We start from the raw sequence: 27,741 nt of genomic DNA on the forward strand, positions 1-27,741 counted from the left end.
TAAAAAAATAGATACAAGTTTGGATTCTTTCTTAACTCTAGTAGTTAGGTATAGTTAAAGTTTAAGGCATCTATGATAATGAACAACAGGATTCAGTGGTATCTAAGTTTGCTTCAAATAAGCTCAGAAAGCAGGGAGTGGTGGGAAATGTTAAGACAATCATTAGTTGATTATTACTGAAACTCAGTGATGAAGGCAAGCATGGTGGTCTGTGGCTGTAATCCAAGCACTTGAGAGACAAAGGCAGGGGAATCATTTTAAGGTCAGACGGCATAATTTGAGGTCACACAGGCTACTAGACTGTCTCAAAACAAACAAACAAAAAACAAAGAAATGGAGTAATGGATTCTATTATTAAGGATATGTTTAAATACTACTTAAAATGTTAGAAATTACAATTAAAAAGAAAGAAAACACAATTACTTTTAAAATGACAGCTGGATTTTCTATAAACAAAATACCACATTTGATTCTTTTTTTTTTTTTTTTTTTTTTTTTTTATTTTTCGAGACAGGATTTCTCTGTGAAGCTTTGCACCTTTCCTGGAACTCACTCTGTAGTCCAGACTGGCCTCGAACTCACAAAGATCCGCCTGCCTCTGCCTCCCGAGTGCTGGGATTAAAGGTGTGCACCACCACCGCCTGGCCACATTTGATTCTTAGTAATTACCTTGTTGTTTTGAAAAAATTTTCTTTTGTCTTTGGAGTTTTGGTCTTCTTTCAATAACTGGATTAAAAAAAGTAACCTGTAGTGACGAAAATTCAAGTTGACATGAAAACTGTAAGGATGGCTTCATGAAATCTACTAGATCCTAAGTTTTGAGAACTTAAGGGAATCTTATCTATAACTTCGTCCAACCCCTTCATTTTCCAGATGAGAACATGGACCTAGAGAGGATAAATGACTTTTCTCAAGGCCACACCCCTAATATTGCAGCAGAGAAGCCACAACATTCTTGCCACTTCTACATCATGCTGTCAACACATACAATTTCTATAGTAGTTATGCACATTAAATAAAATACATTTATTACCTCTGCAAACAAAGTACCCTGTGGTTCCAAATAGAGACACATGCCATGCCGCTGGTTGTCTAAAAAATCTTCTAACCTCAGAAATTTTACAGCACACAGAGATCGCCAATCACGCCAATAAACTGAAATTTCCAGTTCACGTGACTAAGATAATTTAAAAAAAAAAAGAAACAAAAAAAACAAACAAACAGAAAAGACATCATTGGACACACACTTGAATAAAATATCACAAAATATATGAAATACAAATACAATAAACAAAGTACACACCCAAAATCACAGTACTTTGAATAAAACTGTAATTTTTTCAATTTTACATCACTTTTATCAAACTTACAAATTTTAACTTAACCAAACTTATATTCAGACAATCTCTCTAATGCATTTCTAAAGTTTAAGGCCAGAACACATACTGAGAACAATTATTAACCACCGAAACTTCTCTTCCACTTAGAACCCCAATCTTTTGGGTTTCTCTTCTTTCTCCAAATACTGTTGCCTGCTGTCCTGTCGATAAAATGTCACAGTGCTTCCCTCAGAAGAACCATGTCAAAACCTATTCCTTTGACCCACTATTGGGCCACAGAAGGCCTGGAATGGCTTCACTTTGGAACTTATATGTGCCATCAGGTCATTGAATTTTCAAGATTACCACAAGGCAGTAAGGCTGGTGAGCACAGCAGTCTGTGTCAAATGAAGGTGGGTGGTGGTGTTTAACCCATGTTTTAAATATTGTCATTTACTATAACATAAAAAAGACATATAAAAAATTAGTAATGACCTGAATATCCAGATCATAAGGAAAAGTTAAGTATATATGATTTCACATCCACACAAGAGAGTATACTGTGATTATTAGAAATAATGTTTACATGTGAAAACATACTTAAGGTTTTGACAGATTACTACTAAATATACCTTAGATAATAGTCTGTATGTTGGGATCAAGCCATGAGCTGATTTCTGCAGTATGTTATAATTTATGCACATTTTAATTAGAAAGTACCAGACTCTTCCACTGTTTTATTTTTAGGAATTATGCAGATTACCCACAATAAGATCTAAATGTATTTCCCTTTAGGTTCTACAATAAATTACTTCTTTTATATAACAATTTTCATTATGTGAAATTTTACAACTTATTATTTAAGTTTCTAGTATGCATGCATAATAGATTTTTTACTTTATAAAATTAGTTGATGAAAATCAAAACATTTATAAAAATTAAACAGGAGTCAAGACAAAACAAGTCAGAAATACTCTGTTGTCATATGATCTGAACTGCCAGTCATCCCCAGAACCCCTGCAGAAGGAAGGTTTATCTCAGGTGACAGCAGTGCTTCTGAGAAGTGGTGGAACTTCAGGAGGTGGGGCTTTAGTGGGGAAGGAGCAAACTGGGAGCATGTAGCTGAAGAGTACATTGGCATTCTGTGCTTTTTCTTTCCTTGCTTTCTGGCTGTCAGGAGGTTAAGCAGCCTTCCTCCTTCATGTGCTTTCATTATGTCTGCTTCACCCAAGTCTAAAAACAACTGGGACAAGTGACAATGAACCCCAAACTCTGAAACTGGAAGCTAAAGTAAAACTTCCTCCCTTGAGATGATTTTTCACATGTGTTTTGTCACAGTGACAATGTCTGGCTAACACAGACTCATTGCTAGCAAAAGAAGGAATCAGAAAATAGAAAATCAGAAGTCCCAGGATCTCATCTCATTTCTGACTCATAAGTAATATGGCAAAATTACCTTGGAATAAAAAGTATGAGAATGTAAATATTTAAAATTAGCAAGTGGCACGCGTGCGTGCGCGCACACACACACACACAAACACACACACACGAGCATTAATACTATTTACATTCCATTAGAAGTTCAAGTATTTTAGGAGCTGAAGAGATGGCTAAATGGGTAAAAGCCCTTGCTGTTTGGGCACGAAGACCTGAGCAGTCAAGTGTGGCTGTGGAAGCCAGTAACTCCAGTGCTGAGGTTGGGAAGGGGTAGCAAGAGGACTGATGTGGCTTACTAGCTAGCCAGGCTAGCTACAAAATGGTGAGCTTCACATTTAGTGACAAATCCTGTCTGAAGGGAATAAGGTAGAGAGTAATAGAACCAGATCCCTGACCTCTACTTCTGGTGTCTGAATGTGTATGCACTGGTGCACACAGGTATATACACATACACACAAATCACATGCAAACACAAGGTTTAAATATTTTAGAGTTATTTTTTAGAAATAAATTGCAAGAATAAACTGAAGATTGGTAATTTAGTTTTTTTTTTTTTCTTCTTAAATCAGGATAATGGAGATTTACTGGCTCCTATCTTCTGCCACTGTTTTGAGCAGGAAGACTTATTAAGGATCAAAAAGATATATGAGGCAAAGGCTTATAGATGAAGCAGATAAAAGGGGTACAAATGTTAGTGATGGAATTACTACTGTTTTTCTTTACACTGATGAAGCGGTGGGACTATGTAGAGAGCAGCCCCAGTCACTTCATTTTTGCTATCCATTCTAGTGAGTCTATTAAAACTAATATTCAATTATTAATTGATTTTTCTTTCCCTGTCTCTAGTCTATATGTCAAACTGAAATAAATTAGAGATTTGAGATTTGGTAGCTAACATAAGTTTCTTGGAGTTCTACCAGGTTTCAGGGACAAGAACCTTTACCTTTTGTCCCTTTGCACTGTTCCCTGTGAACACTCTTCCCAAACTGAGTGGTTATCTATCACCTAAAGATACTATCAGCACTCTATAATTTATACCATGAACTGTCAGTTTTCTTTAACCCCTAACACCCAGTGTAATTTAGGAAAGTTGACTAGAGATATGGAATCTGAGGCACAAAGCACCATACAGACCAACTAAGGCTTCTATATAAAGAGATGCCACCACTGTCTAGAATGTAAACTACAGGTGAGCTCTAAAGGGCAAGGGTTTACAAGTAATTTCAAAGGATAGGAGAAATACAATATGGACAGAGTAAAAGTACAATTAAAAAATGCTGGGCAATAGGATCTAAGTTAGGAATTAACTGGCAATACTGGCTGACTATACAGTTTCTGCTTCGTTTTGCTTTATTGTTAATTTGAATTTTGAATAACAGAAAACTGCAGGGAATGAATAAGGCATCTGTGTGGCTTATCACTCTAGAGATAGAATATAAATAGAAAAAGACAAGAGGCACCAAGTCAGATTTACATGTAGCTAAGGTAGAGGTGTAACAAATACAATACTGTATTGCACTTAAAAAAAGATGCACATGTACTACAAAGAGGCACAAGGAAGGATGAATTTCCAAATGATGTGCTGAGGTGCCTAGGGTGCTTGAGAATACTTTTCGGAGGGAACAGTGACATCTATGGTACACTATGACAATTACCAGATGAGCTTTATGTATATAGTTTCACTGTTAGCACTGCTATGTTCATCTTGATGCCATCAAATCTTTACTAAGCCTCCTTCTCTACAATAACAAAAAGAAAATGAAAAAGCAAAAAGAAATGAGGGTCCATTTGATCCAAACTTTGGAAAAGTATATTTTAGACAACATGCAGGCATACCATTTATTACTTGTAGTTAAATAATAACTAAATAAAAGCATTTAACACTTGTTCCCCCAATACTGACTTTCTAGGACATAATTACAAATACTAATTAATAATTAATTTATTGTTCTGTTTTTGAGACAGGGTCTTACTCTGCATATTCCAGGCTGCCCTTGAACTCTCCTCCTTGACCTCCTAAGTGCTGGGATTACAGGTACACTTCACCTGGCACTTACTTCCTAATAAAGACAACTGTGGCTATTTACTTTTATGTTTTGGCCTATAGAGACACCAGGAAAAATTACTGGAACACTAAACTGAGAAAGTTTGAGAGCTTTGCTGAAGTAAAGAAGAATGGAATTACACTGCTGAAAAAAAAAGGCAAAAAGTAAACATTTGTTTGTGCTAAAGTTTTAAAAAAAAAAAAGGTCAGTTTGGGAAATTCATGAGCTAAGGAATGGTGACATTTTTACAAGGGTGCATGTAACAATTATCTATTTATTGGTCTTCAGTGAGCTTCTGAGGAAAACGTGGGTTTTTTGCAGCAAGCAAGCAGGTTATATACTAAAATATTGAAAGAGTTAAATAAAATTCTAAAAGGAGATGTGATTAAAGTTAAAGAATTAAGAATGAGAACATCACTCTTAGGATAAACGAACAAGAGCCAATAGTTATCAGAATCCAGTGAGCATGGATCTTGACAAGAGGACCACCCAGAAGGGGTGGTAACCACAGATGGACACTGCCATGAAAAGCAAGGCCAAGAAGTCAAAAGGAGAGGGAGTGCACATTAACTTTCCCATGCTCCTGCCCTCTCATCAACCAGTATCTTTTATTCTGGGACATCATTCAGTAATTCAAGAACTTCTCTGTTACGTGACTATTGGGGCAAAGAATAGAACAGGGAGAAGACCGGAAGCTCCAGGGGGAAAAGACAAATCAGCCACTTGAGGAAACAATAATATCTATCTGGTTCACTCTGAGAGTCCAATGAGAAGATTCTACAGCTGGAAAAAATGTGACAAGAGGGAACAAAAAACAAGACACAGGGACAGTGAACACTGAAGGCCATGATTTATGCTTGAAAAGTCAGTCTGCCACAGAAGCACTGCTTGTGGCCTTACAGGGAAAGAGGCAGGCAAACCACGAGAACTGAATTAAGTCGTACAAGATTATGTTATGTGTAACTCTTTCCTATGTCAGTTCACACTCTTCCACAGCCTTCCTTTTATTCCAAACTTACATATCTTTCTGTCTCTATACACTTATTGTTCCTACTTCTAAACTTGAATGTATCCCCCAAACAAAACCAGTAGACTTTCCTACTGGTCTTCCAAGGTTAGACTAAACATCCACTTGTCGTAATGGTGCTCTGACTAACTTCAGTCCTCTCTCTTTTCATTTTAGATGTGAGTGTCTTATTCATTCTTCTAGAAACTTGGTTCTCAAATCTGCAATTCACAATTATAACTAACTCAAGAAAATTTGTATATATGGCCACCCTCCATTCCTTCATTTTGAACTCTACTTAGTGTGTTGGCCTTCTTGTTCTATCCTTCATGTGTCTTGGCCTCTTCTTCATAATTTTTAAAAAATCCTCGTTTTATACTCCATATAACTTCTTTGGCTCTATCACAGAGCCATTTAACTCATCCTCAATTTCAAATATAACATTCACCACTTTTATAAGTTCTATTAGTTCTCCTTCCCATGTGCATGAACAAATAATTCACCAACTAATGGCTAAATCATTTCAAACTGAAATCTATACATCTTCAATTTCATTCCATTCTCTTAAAACTTTGCCTACTCATTTTGGTTTATTATTCATTATTCACTCAAGTTTTCAAACACTTATTATTTCTTTAAACATTAACTTTATATTATCTATCTCAATCCTGTTATCTATTTCTGCTTAAACATCATTATATTCTCATCTATTTTCAAATTTTGGATACAAGTTCATATGGAGTAGAATTCAGCTTTACAATTGCAAATTATTTAAAGTTCTTTTTTTTTTTGCCACAAACAATTTTTTTTTTTTTTTTTTTTTTTTTTTTTGGTTTTTCGAGACAGGGTTTCTCTGTGTAGCTTTGCGCCTTTCCTGGAACTCACTTGGTAGCCCAGGCTGGCCTCGAACTCACAGAGATCCACCTGGCTCTGCCTCCCGAGTGCTGGGATTAAAGGCGTGCGCCACCACCGCCCGGCCAACAATTTGTTTTTTAACCTGCCAATCTTAGAACCTTTAATGGAAGAAACACTTCTAATTCTTTTTCATTTCTCTTATAGTAATTTTATCTCAAGGGAAGAGCAAAAGATGACACAGGATGTTCGACCCTGGCCTCTGAGGATGGACCTGTGGAAGTAGGCACTGGTGCATGTGAGTGCACGCGAATGCACGTGAACACACACACACACACACCCATTACATAAATTTTAAAAAGTTTGTAAGAGTATATCACTGAGTGGCTAAAATGTGCCAGGATAATAAAAGGCATTACATACACACACATACACACACACACACACACACACACACACACACACACACACACACTGTACCAGTATTTCTAACTAACATTACTGTATTCCATCCTTAACACCCATCTTAGAAATAGTGACCCAAATGGGCAGCAGAAAACTTATAAAACTTGCCACACTATTAGACAATTAAAAGATAACAAATGGACTTAAAGACTCAAATCTGCTATCTACTGGCTTGTGTTCCGTCATTCAGAGTCACAAAGCATAGTCAACCAATATCTTCTCCAAGCATCTGGCTAACACAGTTACTTCATTAGAATCATCTCTTAAAACTAGGACTTGCCCAAGAAAGATCTTTATGAACGTGATCCAGTGAGTTAAGACACAAATTGGAACCTCACTGATATTCCTAAAACTCTTTCTCCTCATTCCTCCTTTAAATTTAAAGACAGTCAAACTTGAGATATTGCTTATGAAAGATTGTTTTTTTCACCGTGGACTAGTGGTAGCTTCTATAACAGACAGTATTTCTTCCTATCAGATCATTTAATGTAGTAAACCAGAGATCAAGCACCCTATTAAAAGACTATATAGACATGGTAGAACATGTGGGAATCAGAGGCAAGAAGACCACATGTTTGAGATCAAAATAAGCTTAAAAAAAAAAAAAAGGAACAACAAGACAAAACAAAGACAACAACAACAAAAAGACCTTTTCTTCTCTTCTACCTCATAGCCTATAACTAACCGATAATGTGGCACCTCTCTGACTCTGCTGTTTTACTTCACACTACACCTCTATCTCAAGTTTTTTTGCTGGCAGCATATCAAGTTCCCATCTGTGTTAGGGAGTTATTTGTTTACTCTTTTGGGAATACTCTTTGGATCTTAGCAATCTGTCTACGTTTTCTCACAGCGGGTCTCAAGTCAAGTATAATTTCTACTGTCTACGGTAGGTTCCACACTTCTGACTCTGTAATGCAACTCTATTGGTATGGATATTGTTCTGTATAAATAAAACACTGATTGGCCAGTGGCCAGGCAGGAAGTATAGGTGGGACAAGGAGAGTGAAGAATTCTGGGAAGTAGAAGGCTAAGTTGGAGAGACACTGACAGCCTCCGCCATTACAAGCAGCATGTGAAGATGCCGTAAGCCATGAGCCACGTGGCAAGGTATAGATTTATAGAAATGGGTTAATTTAAGATATAAGAACAGTTAGCAAGAAGCCTGCCATGGCCATACAGTTTGTAAATAATATAAGCGTCTGTGTGTTTATTTTATACGTGGGCTGTCGGACTGCCGAGGCTTGGCGGGACCTGAAGAGAAAACTCCAGCTACACTCTATTCTTTCACTTCTGACCCTGTAATACAGCTCTATTCGCTCACTTCTGTGCAGATTTTAAACTATTTACTAGTTACCTTCTTTTCCTATAAGGCTTTGGATGGTTTGGACCAATACAGCCAGCAATGAGATGACACTTGGCATAGAATGTAAATTGGTGACTAGTAAGCCTGTGAGTTACACACTGCAACTATGTATCGCTGTAAGCCTATATTCTATAAAATGCCTGGCATGTATAAGCTGATGAGTAAATACGCAAAGAATGGTCTTATAGATGAGATTCACTTATGATCTCTTAACTAGAAAAACTCTAGAACTTATCCTTTTCCAGTATAATTTTCAAACCTTTGTGAGATAATTTTCTATTTTCTTGCTGTGGATTCAGATGCACTTAGCTATTAAGTTTTACTAATTGCCTTCCATTTTTTACATAAATTTTCTTTCTATTACTACCACCACAATCTAGTTCACCTCTCACTACCCTATTATTATATCTCAGTAATAGATATCTACAAATCTACATGCCTTTCATCTCTTCTCCCTCACATTTATCTTCACATAAATCCTAAGGTCAAGTCTTCTTGTATGAATTTTCAAAGCACACTATCATAAAGTATGAATAGCAAGTCATTATCTTTTAAGATGAAATCATTAGAAAAAGATATGTCTTTGAAACGAGGTAATAGACTATATAGATAGTTCTGTTGTAAAAAGAAAGCCTGTAACTATTGAGATACATATTGAAAAGCCAGTGACAGTGAATTTCTTAAGAGAACCTAAGAGATTTGTTTATGTTGTTCATTGTTAATCTGTACCTGGAAGTCCTGGGATGCAACAGTAATCAATAAATATTTGATTAAACAGGAGCGTAAAATGAATGAATGATTCTGAACTGAGAGGAAAGATCAGTCTGGTGCTTTAGGACAGAGATGAGTCAAATTACTTTAGTAAAAGAGTGCACACTAAGTTCTCACCTCTTCTCTAAATAATTATATGGCCTCAGTCCTCATCTACCACTGAAGTAGAATATAGAAAAGGTTAAATATCTATAAAAGTTATCTGACAGATATAGCAACAATAAGTCTGGACCAGGATGTTTACTTTGAAGATAAAAATCAGATAAATTAGAAAAACATTGTACAGGTATAAGCTGGAGGTGTAGCTAGAAACACTTCCACAGCCTATAATCTCTTCAGGCAACATACATATATGCTTTTGACTCAATGATATATGTAACTTGAAAATAGCATAGATACTGTAGATGATTAAATAATAAGATCTATTACTTTAATTTTAGATCAAAATACAATAAAGGCTGATTATTTTTCTCCTAGACTAATGAGTGGATTTAAATCTAAAAGTTATCTTGCAGAGTTCAATGTACTGTGTTGACTTCTATTGTTATATAGACACAGACTGGATCCTAGCTACTTACATCACTCATGAAAGACATTTTGACACACTGACAGCTGGGAAAATGGAGCATAAGAGTTCCTTTCAAAGTCAATTTTGCAAATCTTGCTACAGAAGAATCACTGCAGTAAACAGATTGTATGTTATTAAATACAAATAGCTGAGCATGGCAGTGGCAGAGGGCTATAATCCAAGCACAGGTTGAGGAAGGAATACTGGCAATTGAGCCAATTGGAGCTACACAGAAAAACAATACAAAATAACCCCAAGCTAACACACTCTATATGCACATACACATATTCTGGTACTAGATCTCACTACTACAAACTTTTCTATATAAACTACACATTTTCAAATTATTGCAAACTAAAGCTATTGCAGCAATCAGATATCTATCTACGTCTTACGACCAATGTATCTACATCCCTCAGATGAGAAACGTCACAAATATGTAAGTTCTTCTACTTTTACAGACTTCTTGGACCTGGTGTGGAGGTACATGCCTTTAATCCCAGAGGCAGGAGGAGCTCTGTGAGTTAGAGGCAAGCCTGGGCATATAGTAAGACCCTATCTCAAAACACAAAACAATGTAATATACAAAACGTCTAAAGACTTTCAATAAATAAAAAACACACTCTTCTCAAGTAAAATGTTCTCCTCTTACCCTGTCTAGTTCCAGTGTAAACTTCTGGTCCCACGACTGATTGGAAATAGGCTTCCAGCTAGTTTGACCAACCACAGTATTATCTAGCTTCAAAACAGCACAAACATCATCTGTAATTAGAATTGATAAGTTTGGTTAAAAACTTTAAACTGTTAAAACACAAGTATCAGCATTTTACAGCACTAAAAGTCTGAAGACTCTTCGAAAAGGATTTTTATAATCAATATCAGACTGTCTGAACTTTAATTGGCTTTCTTTTATATAAACAAACATTCCTATCAGCTCCTCCTAAATTATCTTTTATCTGATAAAAACACAAACACTAAAGTGCTATTTTGCATATGTAAGAATGTAATTCAACTACCTTGCTTATACATGTATCCATATTAGCCATCTGATCATCACCCACTACATTTTTTAGATAGAAGGCTTATTGCCTTAGTTTTTTTTTTTTCCATCTCACCCCCAGTTCCCTCTAAACATAAGAAAGCTACTTCTGTACTCTCTTGAATGTTGAACTGTCATTTGCCTTCCCTCTCAGCTATATGTTTAGGTTTAGTTTATCATTATATACTAGAATATCCTCAACGTGTTCCTAAATCTCTTATTTTTGCTCTCAAAACCCTGAATGCATCCCCTCCCAAGGCTGATTATTTAGTCACTATCTATCCCAGCACATATCTCATCCATTAGCAATTAGTTTGTAATGGTCACCAAACCATTAAAAAAACCAAGATGGTGTCTACTAGGAAGAAAAGTCTCACAGTGTCTATAGCCCTTCATTTTGGAATAAATAGTAATATTTAGTATTTCATTCTTTCAAATATTTTGTTATTTGTCCTGAATTCTCATTCATTTTTAATAGAGTATTCTATTATAAATTTAAACATTTTTAAGTTATAGCTATTAAATTTTTTTGGTCCTATTTGGACACTTCCCATTTTTGTCTGTCTCCATTGATAAGGCCCTTTAATTTGTGGCATGATTTTAAAAAGCATGGTTACTGAACTGGACAAGTCATCGGTTTTCAGGAGATTGCGACTACTTCCACTTTTACTTTTACTAGTTCTGCTCATAAAAGATGATCTGTTTTCACTTGGACTCCATCCAGGCAGTGCAACTGATGTTGCTTTTGACCGTCCAGGGACATTCTCTAGGATATCTTGGCACCCCATAAGACGGACTTCCAAAGTACCTGTTAATAAATAAATATGAAATAAGAACAACAATACAATATACAAAATCATGTGTGTTATCTGTTTAGAAAGAGAGAAAAGAGGGTGACTTGCTAAAATAACAAAACTCTTCTACAGAGGATCTGGGAGGAAGCTATCGCCCTTCTTAGTTCACCTGAAGAAACAACTGAAAACTCTTAATCATGGCAACTGCAACAGTTTTGATAAAACAGGAACAGTACTAGCCAGAATGGTAGGCTATACCTGTTATGCCAAAACTTAAGGTTGAGGCAGAAGAGGCCTTTGGGGACAGCCTATGACTACACAGAGTTCTAGTCCAGCCTGGGTTACATAGGAGAATTTGTATTAACAAACAAAAAAAGTAACAACAGAACAACAATAGTTACCAAAGCTAACTGTGGGGCACAAAATAAGTTACATAAACACATATATGAATATTCTTCTTATTATGATAAAGATTACAGAATTATGTGGCTAGAAAACATGAGGGGGGAAAAAGCTAAATATTAGCATTCAGATTAGATACAAAGAATTCTGAGTGCAAATAACAGCTGTGCTTAATAGTTATATAGTTAACACAGAAAAGTACTTTACCATGTCTGCATAAACAAACAGCTCCTGTTCTATTTGAAATGTAAAATTACCATTTTATTTTTTCATTCTGACAGGATAGTCCAGTAATTATGGGTTACAATTAAGCATAAAGTAACTATAATTTTTTTAGACAAATAAATACTAAAGGTATTCAAAATGAAAACAAAGAACCGTGATTAAAGCTATCTGGATACACAGCTTTGTCACTATGTACTAAACTTATAATTAAAAATGTTGCCTCAGGGTTGGAGAGATGGCCCAGGGGTGAAGAGACTCACTGTTTTCTTCTGAGGACCAAGGCTGAACTCCCAGTACCCATGTGGCAGGTAGCAACTGTCTGAAAGTAGAGTTCCAGAGTATCTGACCCTGTTCTGCCCTCTAACTGAACAGCCTGGGTGTGATACACAGATATGTAAGAAGACAACACCAAAACACATAAAAAATATAAATAAATAAATCTTTTTTAAAAAAAATGTTGCCTCCATGTTCAAATTTTAAATAGTAAAAATATTTTAGGAAGACTGTTTTCTAGAACTGTCTAGTTAAAGTTTTAAATGACTAAAATTTAATGTCTAAGTTTTTTAGTTACTAAAACTTACATTTTCAAATAAATAGAAACAAAGCCTCCAATTTCAAACAACAAAAACAATCAGAGAAAAATCTTTAAATGTGTTAAGACATCAGGTCACAGGCACTGAAGCACAGTGATCCCTGAAGGATTAGAAACAAGCTCTAAGTCTGCTCCTAGGACTACCACAAGGCTTTCCAGAACATAGTGCACTCACGGGGAACCCAGAGCATGAGATCAAGGCATCTAGATACTCCTTAGATCTCCAGGTTTCCCTTTATAACACAATCACCCAGGTACTAACTACTCCCTGCTTGAGAATGAAATACTAGAGGCATGGAAGGAAACCATGAGAAAAGACTAGAAAGAACAATATTCTGTATATATAGGTAGGCATAAGTTCCCCCACCAACCATGATTGAAAAAAATTCAATTCTCTACATACTACAGGGGGGATTCAGAAAGAATTTTGTTGCAACAGTAAAAGGTAATTGCTCCCAAATGGCGTTCTTGTTGTACATAGAAGACCATAAAAACTACACATACAAGATTAAATTATTCCTAGGTATCTGCATACTAGAACAAAGCTTAAGAATGCTTACTCAACAATGCAAAATTTGCAATGTTTGCTATCTAGTCAAAGATTATCAGGTGAGTTTGTTTTGTACTACTACATTAAAAATTAAGACATAGTGACTTAAGAGACAAATATTAGAATCAGCAGATAAGGATATTAAAACAATGACATCTATATTCTATCTGTTCAGAGGTTGAATGGAGACATGGAAGAAATGAAAAAGCTCCAAAGTACTAAATTTCTAGAGACAGAAAGGACAATGCCTAAAATTTAAAAATATGTACTGGATGGAATTGGTGGCTGATTCAGCACTGCAAAAGAAAAGGTTGCCTGAGTTAAAGACAACAGCATCAGAAAGGATTAACACACCACAGAAAATAATAACACTTATGTGAACTATGAATTTATCTTGATAAAATTGTGTAAGTTTAAATAAAGTTCCTGATAAAAAGCAGACAGAACGGGAAACAGAAATGTGTATTTTTTAAAAAGTCATTAAAAGCTCCCAAAATTTTATGAAAATTATAAACTCAAGAAGCTAAATGAATATCAAATCAAAGAATCATAAAGTGTGTCATATTTTAATTTTTTTTTATAAACAGCACCACAGGCAGCAAGAAGAAAATAACACCACATACAGAGAAGTACAGAGATTAGGATAGCAGTGGTTTTCTCATTGGAAAACAGAGCAGAACTACTTTCAATATGCCTGAAATACTCTTGTAATACTGTCCTAAAAAGTGATAGGTATTTTACTTTAAAAAGTCATTAAATAGTATAGTTAAGATGGGTGAATCCTACTGAATAGCTATGCAGAGCAGCAAACTTGTTAAGGTGGGAAGGAAAACAATTATCTTTTTGTTCAAGTTTGTTAGGCTGTGGAGCAACAAGACAGTTTAAGTGTAGTGGCTACCTTTTTGTTGTTCAAAAGAAACAACTTGTGCTTGTGTTTTATGTGTTTTATTGAAACAATGGCAAACTTTCCTCATTTCCAGTGTAAATACTCAGCTGTAAAAGTTATCCTGGGGAAACTGAAAACATCTGGTTACTACTTCAAATCCTGGTGGCTTATTAAATATTTTAGTAATTTCAATATCAGGACATGACAATGCTCACCACCTGCTTTCATTTAGAGAAAAAAACAAAATCCAGAGGGAGCTAAGATCTTTATTAAACATCTAGAGGTTTCATTCTTTTATGACATGGCATAATTACATTATGAAATAGGGTAAAACTACATTCTTTACCTTCATAAGCCATAATACACAAAATTTAAAACATGTGAATCTAAGAACTAAATGTATTTATAAACTTTTGTACTCAGTATTGTAACCTGCACCATTGTTATTAACTGCTATTGCTGTTTTGAGGTGAGGCCTTCTATGTAGCCTCACCTGACCTGGAACCCGTGATCCTCCTCTCTCAGCCTCCCAGGGTTGGGACTGTCAATATGTACCACTATTCTACATTTATACTCTTGATATAACTCAGTAATATATTTTAAAACAAAATCGGAAAAAAAAAATGTCTTAGTTAGGACTACTACTGCTGTGACTAAAGACCATAACCAAAAGCAACTTTGGGATGAAAAGGTTTTTATTTCAGCTTAGGTTCCACAGCATAGTCTATCATTGAGGGAAGTCAGGGCAGAAACCTGGAGACAGGAATTAATGCAGAGGCCACGGAAGCATGATGCTTGTTGGCTTGTTCAATCTACTTTCCTATAGCACCCAGGACCACATGCCCAGGGATGGCACCACCTACAATGGGCTGGGCCCTGACATATCAATCACCAATTAAAAAATGTCCTAAAGGTTTGCCCACAAACTGATCTTAGGGGGTCAGTTTCTCAATTAAGATTCTCTATTCTTATATACATCTCTAGCTTGTGCTAAGTTGACATAAAACTAGCTAGAAAAACCAGACTCAAACAGAGAATGAAAAATAAAATTGTAGCTGGGCGGTGATGGAGAATGCCTTTAATCCTAGCACTTGGAAGGCAGAGGCAGGTGGATCTCTGTGAGTACCATGCCAGCCTGGTCTACAGAGCGAGATCCAGGACAGGCTCCAAAACCATGTCTTGAAACCATGTCTTGAAAAACCAAAAATAAATAAATAAAATAAAATAAGATAAAAATGTAAGTATATCAAGTCAGTTTCAAAAGTGTGCCTATATTACTTTTCTATCAATAACATCAATTTCCAAATACTTGAAATCCTACTTTAACCAATGAATCTTTGGGGAATTCTTGAGAATAAGCACTAACCTAAAAGATCATCAAACTTAAGACAGTAAGCACAGTGGGTACCTAATTACTACACAGTAGTTATCAACTGTTTGTAGAATAAATAAAATGGTAGGTTGATGATGATCCCTTCACTCATTATGGGGGTCTACATTCTTGTTCTGAATTTGAAAAATACATACCATATTATAAGACAGAGAATAAGGCAAAGACATTTAAAGAAGATAGGGGAAGATGGCTTACAGTGTACTTGAATTGTGAAAGATATTTGTGGAAGGAGCTACATAAACTATAGCTAGACAGATACCATAGTATGCAGTTTGTTTATGTTCCAAGCATTAAAGAAAACTGTTTGTTAAATAGTAGTTCTATATTACTGACATGTTAACAAATTAATAGCTACTTGAAAAAGCAATTCACACAACTTGAAAGTTCTTTTCATTTCATTAAATAAGCAAGATTATTTCCTAGTAGGGCGCATTTGTGGAGCACTGCACAAACTTCCAAACTCTGGAGTAAGTTTGAAAACTCCCACCTTGATTTCCTGTTCTACTAACCTTTCACATAAGTAACCAGAGAAAACTCAGCTTTACAACATCAGACATCACATATCAAAAGAACATAGTTCTAGCTGGGATTAAAACTATAACTACAGTAAGCTAGTAGTGTGGATGGTTAGCTTATGCTATGTTGCCTCAGATATATATCCTGTTGTGTTCCTGTGAATTCATTTTGGCACCACAGTGTGCCTCAGATTTAGTTCAATTTGTGAGCTACAGTTTAGGATAACAGTAACAACAGTGAAGCTGCATTATAAAATTTCCTTCAAGTTTTATGTCAGTTTACCACAGCATGCTGGCAAGATGGCTTAACAGGTAAAGTCACTTGGAGACAAACCTATGAATTGAGTTTAATCACAAAGTCCCATATAATGGAACAAGAGAAACAACTTTCAGTTATTCTCCTTGCTGCCCAAGTTTACATCCTCAGAACCATGCAAAAGCTGGGGGGAGATGGGCTTCAGAGATAAGACTCCCTTGAAAGTTAAGAGTTAGGCAGCTTGGCATATAAAGCAGAAAAATAAAGAGACCCTGTTTCAAACAAGGTGGAAGATGAGGATTGATCCATTCGACTCTCCTGACTTCACATACGCACCATGGCATGTGTGCATCCACATTCACATACATGAATGCACGAGCACACGCACTCATAAAAACGCTGAGAGAAAATGTCAATAAATTCTGTGTAAAACAATGCTATGATGCTGAAGTGAAAGAATAATTAGATTCCCCTATAAAAACAAAATCCAAGGCAGTCCTTCACATTACCTATTCAGAAAAGACATTAAGAAAAATGCTTATGTCTAAGTGAAAAGACACTAGATAATAACCAACGATTTGAAACCAAAGAAAATATAATGAACATTGGTAACACAAATGACACTTGGTAAATAATAATGCAAATACCATGATTTTTAGTTTGTAATTACTTTTAAAATTTCTCTTGTGATTAAAAAGACAAATTCATAAAAACATGATAACCTGTTAATGAGCAAATCATGCACAAAAACATAATTTATTACAGCAGAAGGAAGGGGAAGGTACACCTGTATACAACAGTATTTGTAGAGTATTAAAGAAATGCTGGCATAACTCTCCTCTCTCTCTCCCTCCTCTCCCTTCTCCCTCCTCTCTCTCTCTCTCTCTCTCTCTCTCTCTCTCTCTCTCTCTCTCTCTCTCTCTCTCTCTCACACACACACACACACACACACACACACACCCCTGAAAATGCTACACATTTTATAACTCAAGCTATGACATCCTGAAAAAAGAAGGATCCTTGAGCTGGGCATGGTAGCAAATGCCTATAATCGCAGAACTTGGGAGATGGGAGAGGAATAAATTTATAAAATAATACAAAAGCAAAGGGCTGTCAGGCTTGCAGACGGGTGATGGGACAGGGACTGGCAGAATACAAAAGTGAAATATAATGGCAGATACCCATCATTACAAATTAAGAGTGAGCTAATATAAACTGTGGACTTCAGATCATATTGATGTGTCAGTGTAGACTCACCAATTATAAAATCTGTGATTCATTCCTGTAATTCTAGTACTCAGGAGGATTACCATGAGTTCAAGGCCAGCTTGGAATACAGAATGAGACTGCATCAAAACACTATTCCCCTAAACTCAAATGAGAAAGGGAGTGGGGGAAACAACCCTAACGTAAAACATATCCATGCCAGTCTAGTTTAAGATGTGGATAGTAGGGAAGATGATGAATACATAGAAATTTGGCTTATGAAGTCTCTTCTATTTCTTGCTCAAATTCTGTATGTGCCTATTATAACTTTTAAAAAATAATTAAAATTAATTAATTAAATAGAAAAGGAAAATGAGAGAATAAGAGACTAGAAAAATCTATAAAGAGGTCATAAGGTTCTAGAAAAAAAGTACTATTTGTAGAATAGCAAGAAGTCTTTTGTTTAAAAATTTTAAAATTATATTGATTGACTGATAGTGTATGCATGTGTACATGCATGTGCATACCATGGTATGCATGTGATCAGAGGACACTTATGGGAGTCAGGATTGTTGGCAAATGTCTTCACTTGATGAGTCATCTTCCAGGTTCTCATTGTGTTCTGAGACAGGGGTCTCATATTTGCCCAGGCTGGCCTCATTCTCTAGTAGGTGCCTTTGTTATAGTAAAAAGAATTTTACCCTTCGTTTATGGCAAAGAGAACCTAATCCAGCAGTTCTCAACCTGTAGGTCATGACCCTTGGGGTTTTTCAAGTGACCTTTTCATGGGGGTTGCCTAAGACCATCAGAAAACAGTAGCAAACTACAGCTATGAACTAGCAATGAAAATAATTTTATGGTTTGGGGGGCAATCACCACAACATAAGGAACTGTATTAAAGGGTCCCAGCATTAGGACAGTTGAGAATCTCTGTCCTAAACCTTTTGAACTGTCTCTAGTATAGAAATCTGTTACTCATGGTGGTACCTCAGACCATGCTGGAGTTTATGCTAATAAGGTGTTTCATTGTAGGTCTCTGGACAATTTCACAATGAGAGATGATATTTCTAGAAAGACTATTCATAACATTAGGGGGTTGGGGCTTTGAGTCATATAAGACTGATGTTCTCACCTCCTGAGCAGGGCAACTGGCTAGAGTTGATTCCACCGCCATGGCAACGATTCATTCAATCATACCCACATAATAAAGTCCCAATAAAAATTCAGGCCACCTAAAGCTCAAGTGAACTGCCCAGTTGGTGAAAGACACTGATGTGTTAGGCAGGGCGACAAAGCCTAAGAACCAGAAAGACCCTCCTAGTTCTTACATTTTGCTTTTGGCTCAACCTACTCTCTCCACCTCCCCACCTCCCTTTTAAAGTAATTTTTAGGTTAGCATACACAGTGATGAGGTTCCTATGGCATTTCATACATGTGTGCCACTGCACTTCATTCTCACTTACATCCTGGGCTTCCTGCCCTCCTTGACTGGTTCCCTTCAGTGCACACACTTCTGCTTTATTACCTATCTTTTATTCTTCTCTTACTACCCTCTTTAAAGAGCTCTTCATCCCTTCTCATGGTCATTCTTCTAGTTTTTCATCTCTTATACAACATACTTTTAAATCTACATTCTCCATGTAAGAGAAAACATATTTCTCTGAGTCTAATTCATATCCTTTATAATAAAACTATAACCCTTCATGAGTTCAGCAAACTGTCCCAGGGAATGGAGCCTGAAGCTCCAAGGATTTGTAATCCTCTGTCAGAAGTACAGATGAGCTGGGACCTCTAAGCTTATAATTACATGTCTGAAGTGAAGGCAAGCATATAGAATAACCCTATAAAATTTAACCTAATTTCCAGTAGTTAGTATTAGAATTTACTACATATTACTGGCAGTTACTATAAATATAATTAGATAAAACTATGTAGTTAAAAGACACTGGCATAAAGTATTAAAGATGATCCAATTGTACCTTATCAAAAGATTCATTAGATCCAAATATACATTTAATTATAAGTGAAATGACAGAAAAGGATATTTGCTTCACATAATAACCACAAGGGAGAGTAAATATGTCTAACCTATTACCAGACAATATGGACTTTACATCAAATTTGTTATAAAAGACAAAAAAGGAAACTGTATATTGACAAAAGTCAATTCATAAGGAAGATACAACAATTATATACATTGATGCATCTAAAAGAGACAAAAAATGTGAACCCCCCCCCACACACACACAACTGAAAGAGAAAACAAGAGATAGCTCCACAAAAACAGCCAGGGATATCTACCTGGGTCGCTTTCAATAATGGCCCTACTAGGATAGCTATAATAATTTGAAAACTAACAACAAAAGGAAATAACAAGCACTGGTGAGATGTAGAGAATCCTCATGCATTTGTTTTGGAGAATGCTAAATTATACAACTGTCGAAGTTTGATGGCTGTTCAAATTTTAAATACAAAGGAATCATATGACCTAGCAAGTACATTCCTAGATATGTGTCCTTCTAGACTGAAAACAAGTGCTCAAACAAAAACATGTACACAAATATTCATGTAGGTATTATTCACAATATTCAAATAGTAAAAAGAACCCACATATCCTAACAAATGAAAAAACAAAATGTAAAATAAAACTATAACATGGGCATCCTTAGGTCAAAAGATGAATAAGTGTGTTACGTGAAATAAGTCAGACATAGAAGGCCACTAGGTATATAATCCCACTTACATGAACTATCTAGGAGACAAATGCATTGAGACAAGAAGCCAATTAATAGCACTAGGGCCTAGGAAGAAGGATGGAGCACTGAATGAGCACTGGTTTTCTTTAGGGATGATGAAGTGTTCTAGAACTTGACAGAGGTGATGATGGTTGTACATTATATTACAAGCCTCTGAATTTTATACTTTAAATAACAGAATAAACTTTCTTTCAATGAATTCTTGTACATGCTAGGCAAGTACTCTTCCACTGAGTTACATTCTCACCACTTATTGGATTTTTATTTTGAGTCAGGGTTTTACTAAAGCTCTCCAGGCAAGCCCTGAACTGGTGATCCTCCTGTTTCAGCATTGCAAGTAGCTAGGTTTACAGGTTATACCATCAGCCCCAGCAAAACAATAAATTGTACTATAGAAATCTAAACTATAATTCAAGGAAAGATCTGTACTCATGTCAGTGACTCCAACTATGAATCCATAATCTGATGTGAACAAAAAGACACAGACAACAAGAGCCACATACTACGCACCGGTTAGCGCTGCTGGTTTGGACAGTGTGCTGTACTGGTTCTGCGTGGATATCATGCTCTGCCGTGGACTTAGGGTTGGTGATGCAACAAGTGAGAGCTCCTCAATGACAACACTGCTTTTGGGATGATTCTTGGGAAGTTCATTTAACCTTTGCTCTAATGAATATTTTAAAAGGTCCAACTTCTGACTTGATTCATTAAATCTCGCCTGAGCCTTGTAAGGAAAAGAGATATTGCTGTCATCTAGGCCATGATATTCTTCAAATAACATATTAAACAACTAAAAATTGTTTTTAAAATTACTTCTGAAAGTGCTTTTCTGTCTGTTACTTTTCCTGAGCCAAGTAATTTCATGACATTCTTTGCACCTTCTGCTACTGCAAACTCTATCCTAAAATGATGCCTTAATTCTTCCATCCGAAGCTCAAGAGGACTAATCACAGGTTTTGCTAGGAGAAAAAAGAAACAAGGATTTATGAACTGAATCATTTCACTTTCTAACATCTAGTGATTAAAAACCACGAAAAATAGATGAATTACTGACATTGAGTTAGTTCTTAAAGTCAATGAACACTGTAGTAATAAGAGATACAAGGCTGAAATACAAAATGTTGTTTTAGTCGTTACGTATATTAATCACACATCTGAAAAGGTTTTAGGCCTGAAGACACTGGTATGTATATTTGATGATATGGAAACACAGTGGTACTTCATATCAGCAAGTTCTATAGTAGGGATTCAACCACCTCCAAAGCAAAAGTGTTTGAGAGAAAACCTGAATCTCCACTGATAATGTAAAGACAATTTGTTCTTGTACCAACGGACTAGGTACAGTAAGCAATCCAGAGATAAAATGTGCAAGAGGAAGCACAAATACTCTCTGCAGATACTATGACATCTTCCACTTTGGACTTGAGCATCCATAGATTCTGGAATCCACTGGGGACTTGAAACCAATCTGCAGATACTGAAGGACAAGTGTAGTTTCTGGCTCTACTTTTAATAACTAGCTCAAGAGTCCTAGTGGAATAAAAAACTAAATAAGAAAAATGATAAACAAAGGAATATTTTTAAATAGCAACATGCTTCTTAAAGCATTAGTTAAAAACTATCTGATTGCTTATTGAAATGAAGAATTATGTTCTACATATGAAAAACAAAGGGCAAATATCTGGGGGGGGGGGGACATCCTATGCAAAATTCAAGATAAACAAAACAAAATCTCCAAACTAAAACTTTCCTTCCTCCCTTAACTCTGAATGACTGCTTCTTTCTTTTCCTTTTTAAAAAAGTTTTTATGTTTTTTTTTAAAGACTTATTTTACTATTTTATGGGTATGCATGTTTTGCTTGCATGTATGTATGAACACCACATACATGCCTGGTGCTCACAAAGTTCAGAGAGGGTGTTGAATCCCCTGGGACTGGAATTACAGATTGTTGTGAGCTGCTGTGTGGTTTCTGGGAAACAAACCCAGATCCTCTGTAAGAGCTGGTGAACAAATTCTCCAGCCCCAATGCTTCTTTTCTTAATGAATTTAGTAAGTAGCCTACATTTGTAAAAGACAACAAAAATTTAAGTGTACTCCATCACCATTATCAAAAGCCAGCTCATTGGTCTGAACAGCCTGAAGAATCTGCATTCGGATGACTTCTATTTTTGTCTTGCTATCCTGGAGCAGTTGCTGAGCTGTACCATGGAGTTTCCGATCCTATCAAAAATGAATTAGAAAAAGTAAGCAGAGAAAAGGATAAATCTTATCTTCTGAAAAGAACAACTGATAACCTAGCGATTAAAAGGGTTAAAAGAACTATGCATATTCTCATAATTAAGTTTGGTCTTTTGAGACACATTCTTACTATGTAGCTTTGGATGGCCTGGAATTCACTATGTAGACCAGGCTAGCCCGGAGCAGATTCCCACCTGCCTCTGCCTACTGCATTGGTGGAATTAAAGATGTGTGCCACCATGTCCAGCTTCTAATAATCTTTAAAATACAGAGACAGGCAGACATGCACACACACGCACACACATGTACATACATGAGCCATCAAGACTTTAAAGGTTAACAGAAAAACATTATTGGTTCAGACAATTTGAGAGAAAAGAAATGACTCTTACTGACCGACTGACTAACTGACTACATTGCTGGGGACAGAACCCCAGGGTTTTATTCACAATAGGTGTGTGTGCTACTATTCACTCAGCTACATCTCCAGCTATGTATCTAAGAAGTACAAAGTGTCTTAATATAGCCATGACCTTCTAGTTACCCTTTTAATGTATATGTGTACTAAAGGCACCTAAAATCTACACCTTTAACATACTTTTCAATACACAGTATTATTAATTCTGTGATGCTTAGCCTTATACAGCACTAAGCTAAAACTCCAGTCTCTCAATATATAATATTAACTATAGTTTCCAACCTATATTTGAGATCTCTAGACTTACTTATCTGCCCTAAAAATTTGTAGCCTGTAAGACCTACTTTTCCCCATTTCTTCTCCCACTTTGTCCTAAAACAAGGGTTCTAGTGTTAGTATTTATTCAACGTCATTTTCAAGGGTCCACATACAAATAGGATCATACAGCCCTTTTCTTTCTGTGCCTGGCAAATTTCACTTGGTATGATGTCCTCTGGGGTTAGCTATATCATTACAATTACAAGAACGCCAGTTTTAAAATTAAAATTTATTTATTTAGGTTTTTCAAGACATGGTTTCTGTGTGTAGATCTGGCTGTCCTGGAACTAGTTCTGTGGATCAGCTTGTCCTAGAACTCAAGAGTTCTGCCTGCCTCTGCTCCCTGAGTGCGGGGATTATTAAAAGCATATAGCGAAAAATTAAAATTTATTATTGTTGTGGTGATGGTGGTGTGTGTGTGCATGCATGTGTGTTTGAATGTAGCCATGCATGTGGTGGCTTGAAGACCACTTTTGGGAGTTGGTTCTCTTTCTATTGGATATTCTTTTTCTTCCACCTGTGTTTTACACAAAACTGGATGGGTGTTCTTAGTGTGATCAGTAACTCTCAAAATCTGAAGCACAGTATCTGATGTTTACTTCAATAATGTTTTAAATGTCCTCCTGTCTTACTACATTTCGGTTAATGAGTTGTAGAGATGGCTCAGCAGTTAAGAGCATGCTGCCTTTGCAAAGGACCAGAGTTCAATGCCCAGTACCCATGTTGGGCAGCTACAACCACCTGTAACTCTGGTTCTAGTGCCTTCCTTTGGCTCTATGGGCACCTGCACTCACATGCATAAACCCACATACATAGCCACATAATTAAAAAATCTGTCTTTAAAACTGAGCTAAAAGTTCAGAGAGTGTCACATACATGAGTAAATTTTAATCCTAGAAAATATTTGTGTTCCCTTAAATTAGGCAAAAACAAGAAACAGGACTGGTTAACACTGGTAACAAGAAAAGTCTAGAAAACCTTGATGGTCATTAATGAGTTCCTTTTAAACTTGGGGAGGAGTTATCCCTTTGTCATCAACTTAAGACTTCAAACAAGTCTCTGAACTAAGTCTCTGTTTATTTCTAGAACCACACATGGAATTATACAGGACATTAAAGAAATAATGGCCCAACCAAAAATGCCCATGTTCTAATGGGAGAATTTTCTAAGTTACCTCACTCAACAAAGTGATTTTTGTAGCAGATGGATTTAAGATTGTTAATCATCTGACCTTAAAATACAGAGGACATCCTGGATTATCAACGTAAACTCAATATGAACAGAAAGGCCCATGAATGTAGAACTGGAAGAGAGAGCAGGCTAGAGTGATGCAATTGAATGTGATAAACAGCGGACACTCCGATGGTGATTCCCAGTGTACAGCTTCCAGAAAATGGAAAGGCTCAGAACGGAATCTCTCTCCCCTGCACTCTCTAAGAGCAAACACTGATCTGCCAACACCTGGACTGCAGTTCTATGAGGTCTAATTCTGACAAAATAAAACTATTAAGCTGTCACACATAAAAAAACATACATTGTTTTAAATCTCTAATTTGTATGGTGCTTTGAATGAGATGCCCCTCATAAGTCTCATGCATTTAAATACTTGATCCCCAGTTGGTAACTGTTGGGAAGGATTAGGAGGTATGGCCTTGCTGGAAGAGTATGTACTGGGGTTAGGCACTGAGGTTTCAAAAGACTTTTACCAGTTTGCTCTCTGGCTGTTGCTTGTGGTTTGAGATGTGAGCTGGGGCTTTTCTGCCTCTGTGCTTTCGTTGTTCCACCATTAAAAACACTAACCCTCTGATATGTTTATAACATACACCCAATTAAACTCTTTTTATAAAAGTTGCCTTGGTCATGGAATCACAGCAATAAAAAAAGTAACTAATACAATTTGTTCCATATAGTAATCATAGAAACCTAACAAAGGAATTTTAAAAACTATCAGAAGTTAATGGTATTTCTTACTATAACAATTGTATTTTAGCCGGGCAGTGGTGGCACACACTTTTAATCCTAGCACTCAGGAAGCAGAGACAGGTGGATCTCTGAGTTTGAGGTCAGCCTGGTCTACAGAGTGTGTTCTGAAACAGCCAAGGGCTACACAGAGAAACCCTGTCTTGAAAAACAAACAAACAAAAAAATTTTAAAAACAGGTATCCACAAAACTTGATTAACTGCATGGTAGGCTAATTTTCACATATTATTGATGCAAGCATCTTTAACATTAAGGCAATCAGTATTAACTTGGAAATAAAATAGACTACAATAAGCTTTATTCTCCATGAGACTTAGGACCAGAATTCAGGAGACAAGCATCACTTAGCAGCACCATTTCATCTAATCAACCATGTAGAATGGAACACGGTAGAAGGGGGAAAATAGGTATATATGGTGATGTTTTACAAAGGGGAAAAAAAGCAAATTCTTAATATGTTGTTTGATACATTTACCAGAATTAGTATATCACAGGGGAAATGAGTGGCACTGTGGTGGTATTGTGTTCCCCAAAATATTGTGTACCTTAATAAACTTATCTGGGGTCAGAGAACAGAAAAGCCACTAGTAAGGCAGTGATAGCACACGCCTTTAATCCTAGCATTCCAGAGGCAGAAATCCATCTGGGAACTCTGTGAGTTCAAGGCCACATTGGAAACAGCCAGGCATGGTGACTCACACCTTTAATCCCAGGAAGCAAGCCTTTAATCCTAGGGAGTGATGGCAGAAAGCAGAAAGGTATATAAGGCATGAGGACCAGAAACAAGAAGCATTTGGCTGGTTAAGCATGTGGCTGGTTAAGCATTCGGCTGGTTAAGCTTTCAGGCTCTGAAGCAGCACAGTTCAGCTGGGATTCATTCTGGATGAGGACTCAGAGGCTTCCAGTCTGAGGAAACAGGACCAGCTGAGGAACTGGTGAGGTGAGATAGCTGTGGCTTGTTCTATCTCTCTGACCTTCCAGTATTCACCCCAATAACTGGCTCAGGTTTGATTTTATTAATAAGAACTTTTAAGAATCCTTCTACATGGCACAGTCATGCATTTTTTTTTTTTAATTTTTTCCTGCTCCTAAGTCAGTAATTTTAGGTGCTTCTACCTGGTTTTTACTCTTTAAAATTTTTTTTAATTTCATACCAAGTCAAGGAGTCATGCTCAAACAGTTTACTAAGTCCCTTTGATATCAAGGCACACTATAAGGCAGATATACACACACCTCATATACATTTGCTAACTACACTTTGCCAATAAGGAAGCTGATTGAATTTGGTGTTTGTCTGCGGCATAGCATAAACACTTTTATGAATACAAGTCTTAACTTTCTAAATTTAAAGGAAGGCATTTTTCCTTTTCTTCTCCTTCTCGAGTGTTAAGAACATCAGACAAATCAAAGAATTGAAGTGTGTGTGTGTGTGTGTGTGTTTGGGGGGGAGGTCAGATCAGAGTTAAGAGAAAAAGAGTTTGCTCTAAAAGTCGTAATTAAATCAGACATGAATCAAATTGTCTCATGTGTGAAAATGACTACCTTCTGAGAGCTGTTGGCTTCCTTCAGAAACTGTAAAAGGACATAACAGCTCTCTGAATACAGAGCTTCTGTGTTAGATAATGCTAAAATTAACTGCTAGTGCATAATCATGGTTAAAAATCCTTTAGAGCAACAAAAGAATGGTACAGTATCTCATCTTTAAATGTAAAAAATATAACGAGTAAAGAAACTATGCAATAGTATGGTTTTCAGTAAAGCCATTTCCTTTATTATTTTATAACTATGATAACATTTTGTTTTCTCTCTCTCCCTCCCTTCTCCTCCAACCACCCATGAGAAAGCTTCCAAGTATCTAAGGCCGGTATCAAACTCATTACTTAACTGAGGACAGCCTTGAATTTCTCATCTTGTCTCCAACTTGCCTGGTTTATGTACTGCTAGGGATTGAAAGCAGGATAGTGTGTATGACAGGCAAGCACTGTTATAAACCAAACTACATCCTTAGCCCAGAGGTTCTTTAACTATTTTAGTACAATATCAAAAGAAAACACTTATACTTCATTTTAAAGCCAAATGGACTTTCTTTCCCCACACATTGTTTTTAGAAGAGCTACTCAAATGTCACAGTGTGACAAAGGCTTTTAATAGTGACTATGGACACCACCTACTATCTATACACTGCTGAAGTTTTAGGCCAAAATTTAACTAATTTTGAACTAAAAAAAATAACGATTTATTATGGTTCCACATAATAGACTAAGTAAAGTAAATACTAATAAGCACTTTACAATGCTTGATAATTATATTTGGAATGGATATTTTATAATTTCAACTTATGC

At 36.3% G+C, this 27,741-nt stretch overlaps 1 protein-coding gene across 7 annotated transcripts in view; it reads right to left on the minus strand.

Moving 5' to 3' along the window:
• Positions 1 to 27,741, minus strand: part of Pkn2 (protein kinase N2) — a 114,964-nt gene that overhangs the window by 26,783 nt on the left and 60,440 nt on the right. For 6 of the 7 annotated variants that reach the window (XM_028893757.2, XM_028893753.2, XM_028893755.2 and 3 more), the window contains exons 4-10: positions 22,547 to 22,664; positions 21,257 to 21,402; positions 20,954 to 21,167; positions 11,491 to 11,676; positions 10,482 to 10,591; positions 1,034 to 1,177; positions 670 to 745 (exon numbers count right to left, since the gene is read on the minus strand). In XM_028893757.2, the coding sequence (XP_028749590.1) occupies positions 670 to 745; positions 1,034 to 1,177; positions 10,482 to 10,591; positions 11,491 to 11,676; positions 20,954 to 21,167; positions 21,257 to 21,402; positions 22,547 to 22,664 (994 nt within the window). The remainder of the gene's footprint in view (positions 1 to 669; positions 746 to 1,033; positions 1,178 to 10,481; positions 10,592 to 11,490; positions 11,677 to 20,953; positions 21,168 to 21,256; positions 21,403 to 22,546; positions 22,665 to 27,741) is intronic. The other variant, XM_028893756.2, reaches the window with a different exon arrangement.

Source organism: Peromyscus leucopus, chromosome 6 (genome assembly GCF_004664715.2).
Source record: "Peromyscus leucopus breed LL Stock chromosome 6, UCI_PerLeu_2.1, whole genome shotgun sequence".
NCBI lineage: Eukaryota > Metazoa > Chordata > Mammalia > Rodentia > Cricetidae > Peromyscus > Peromyscus leucopus.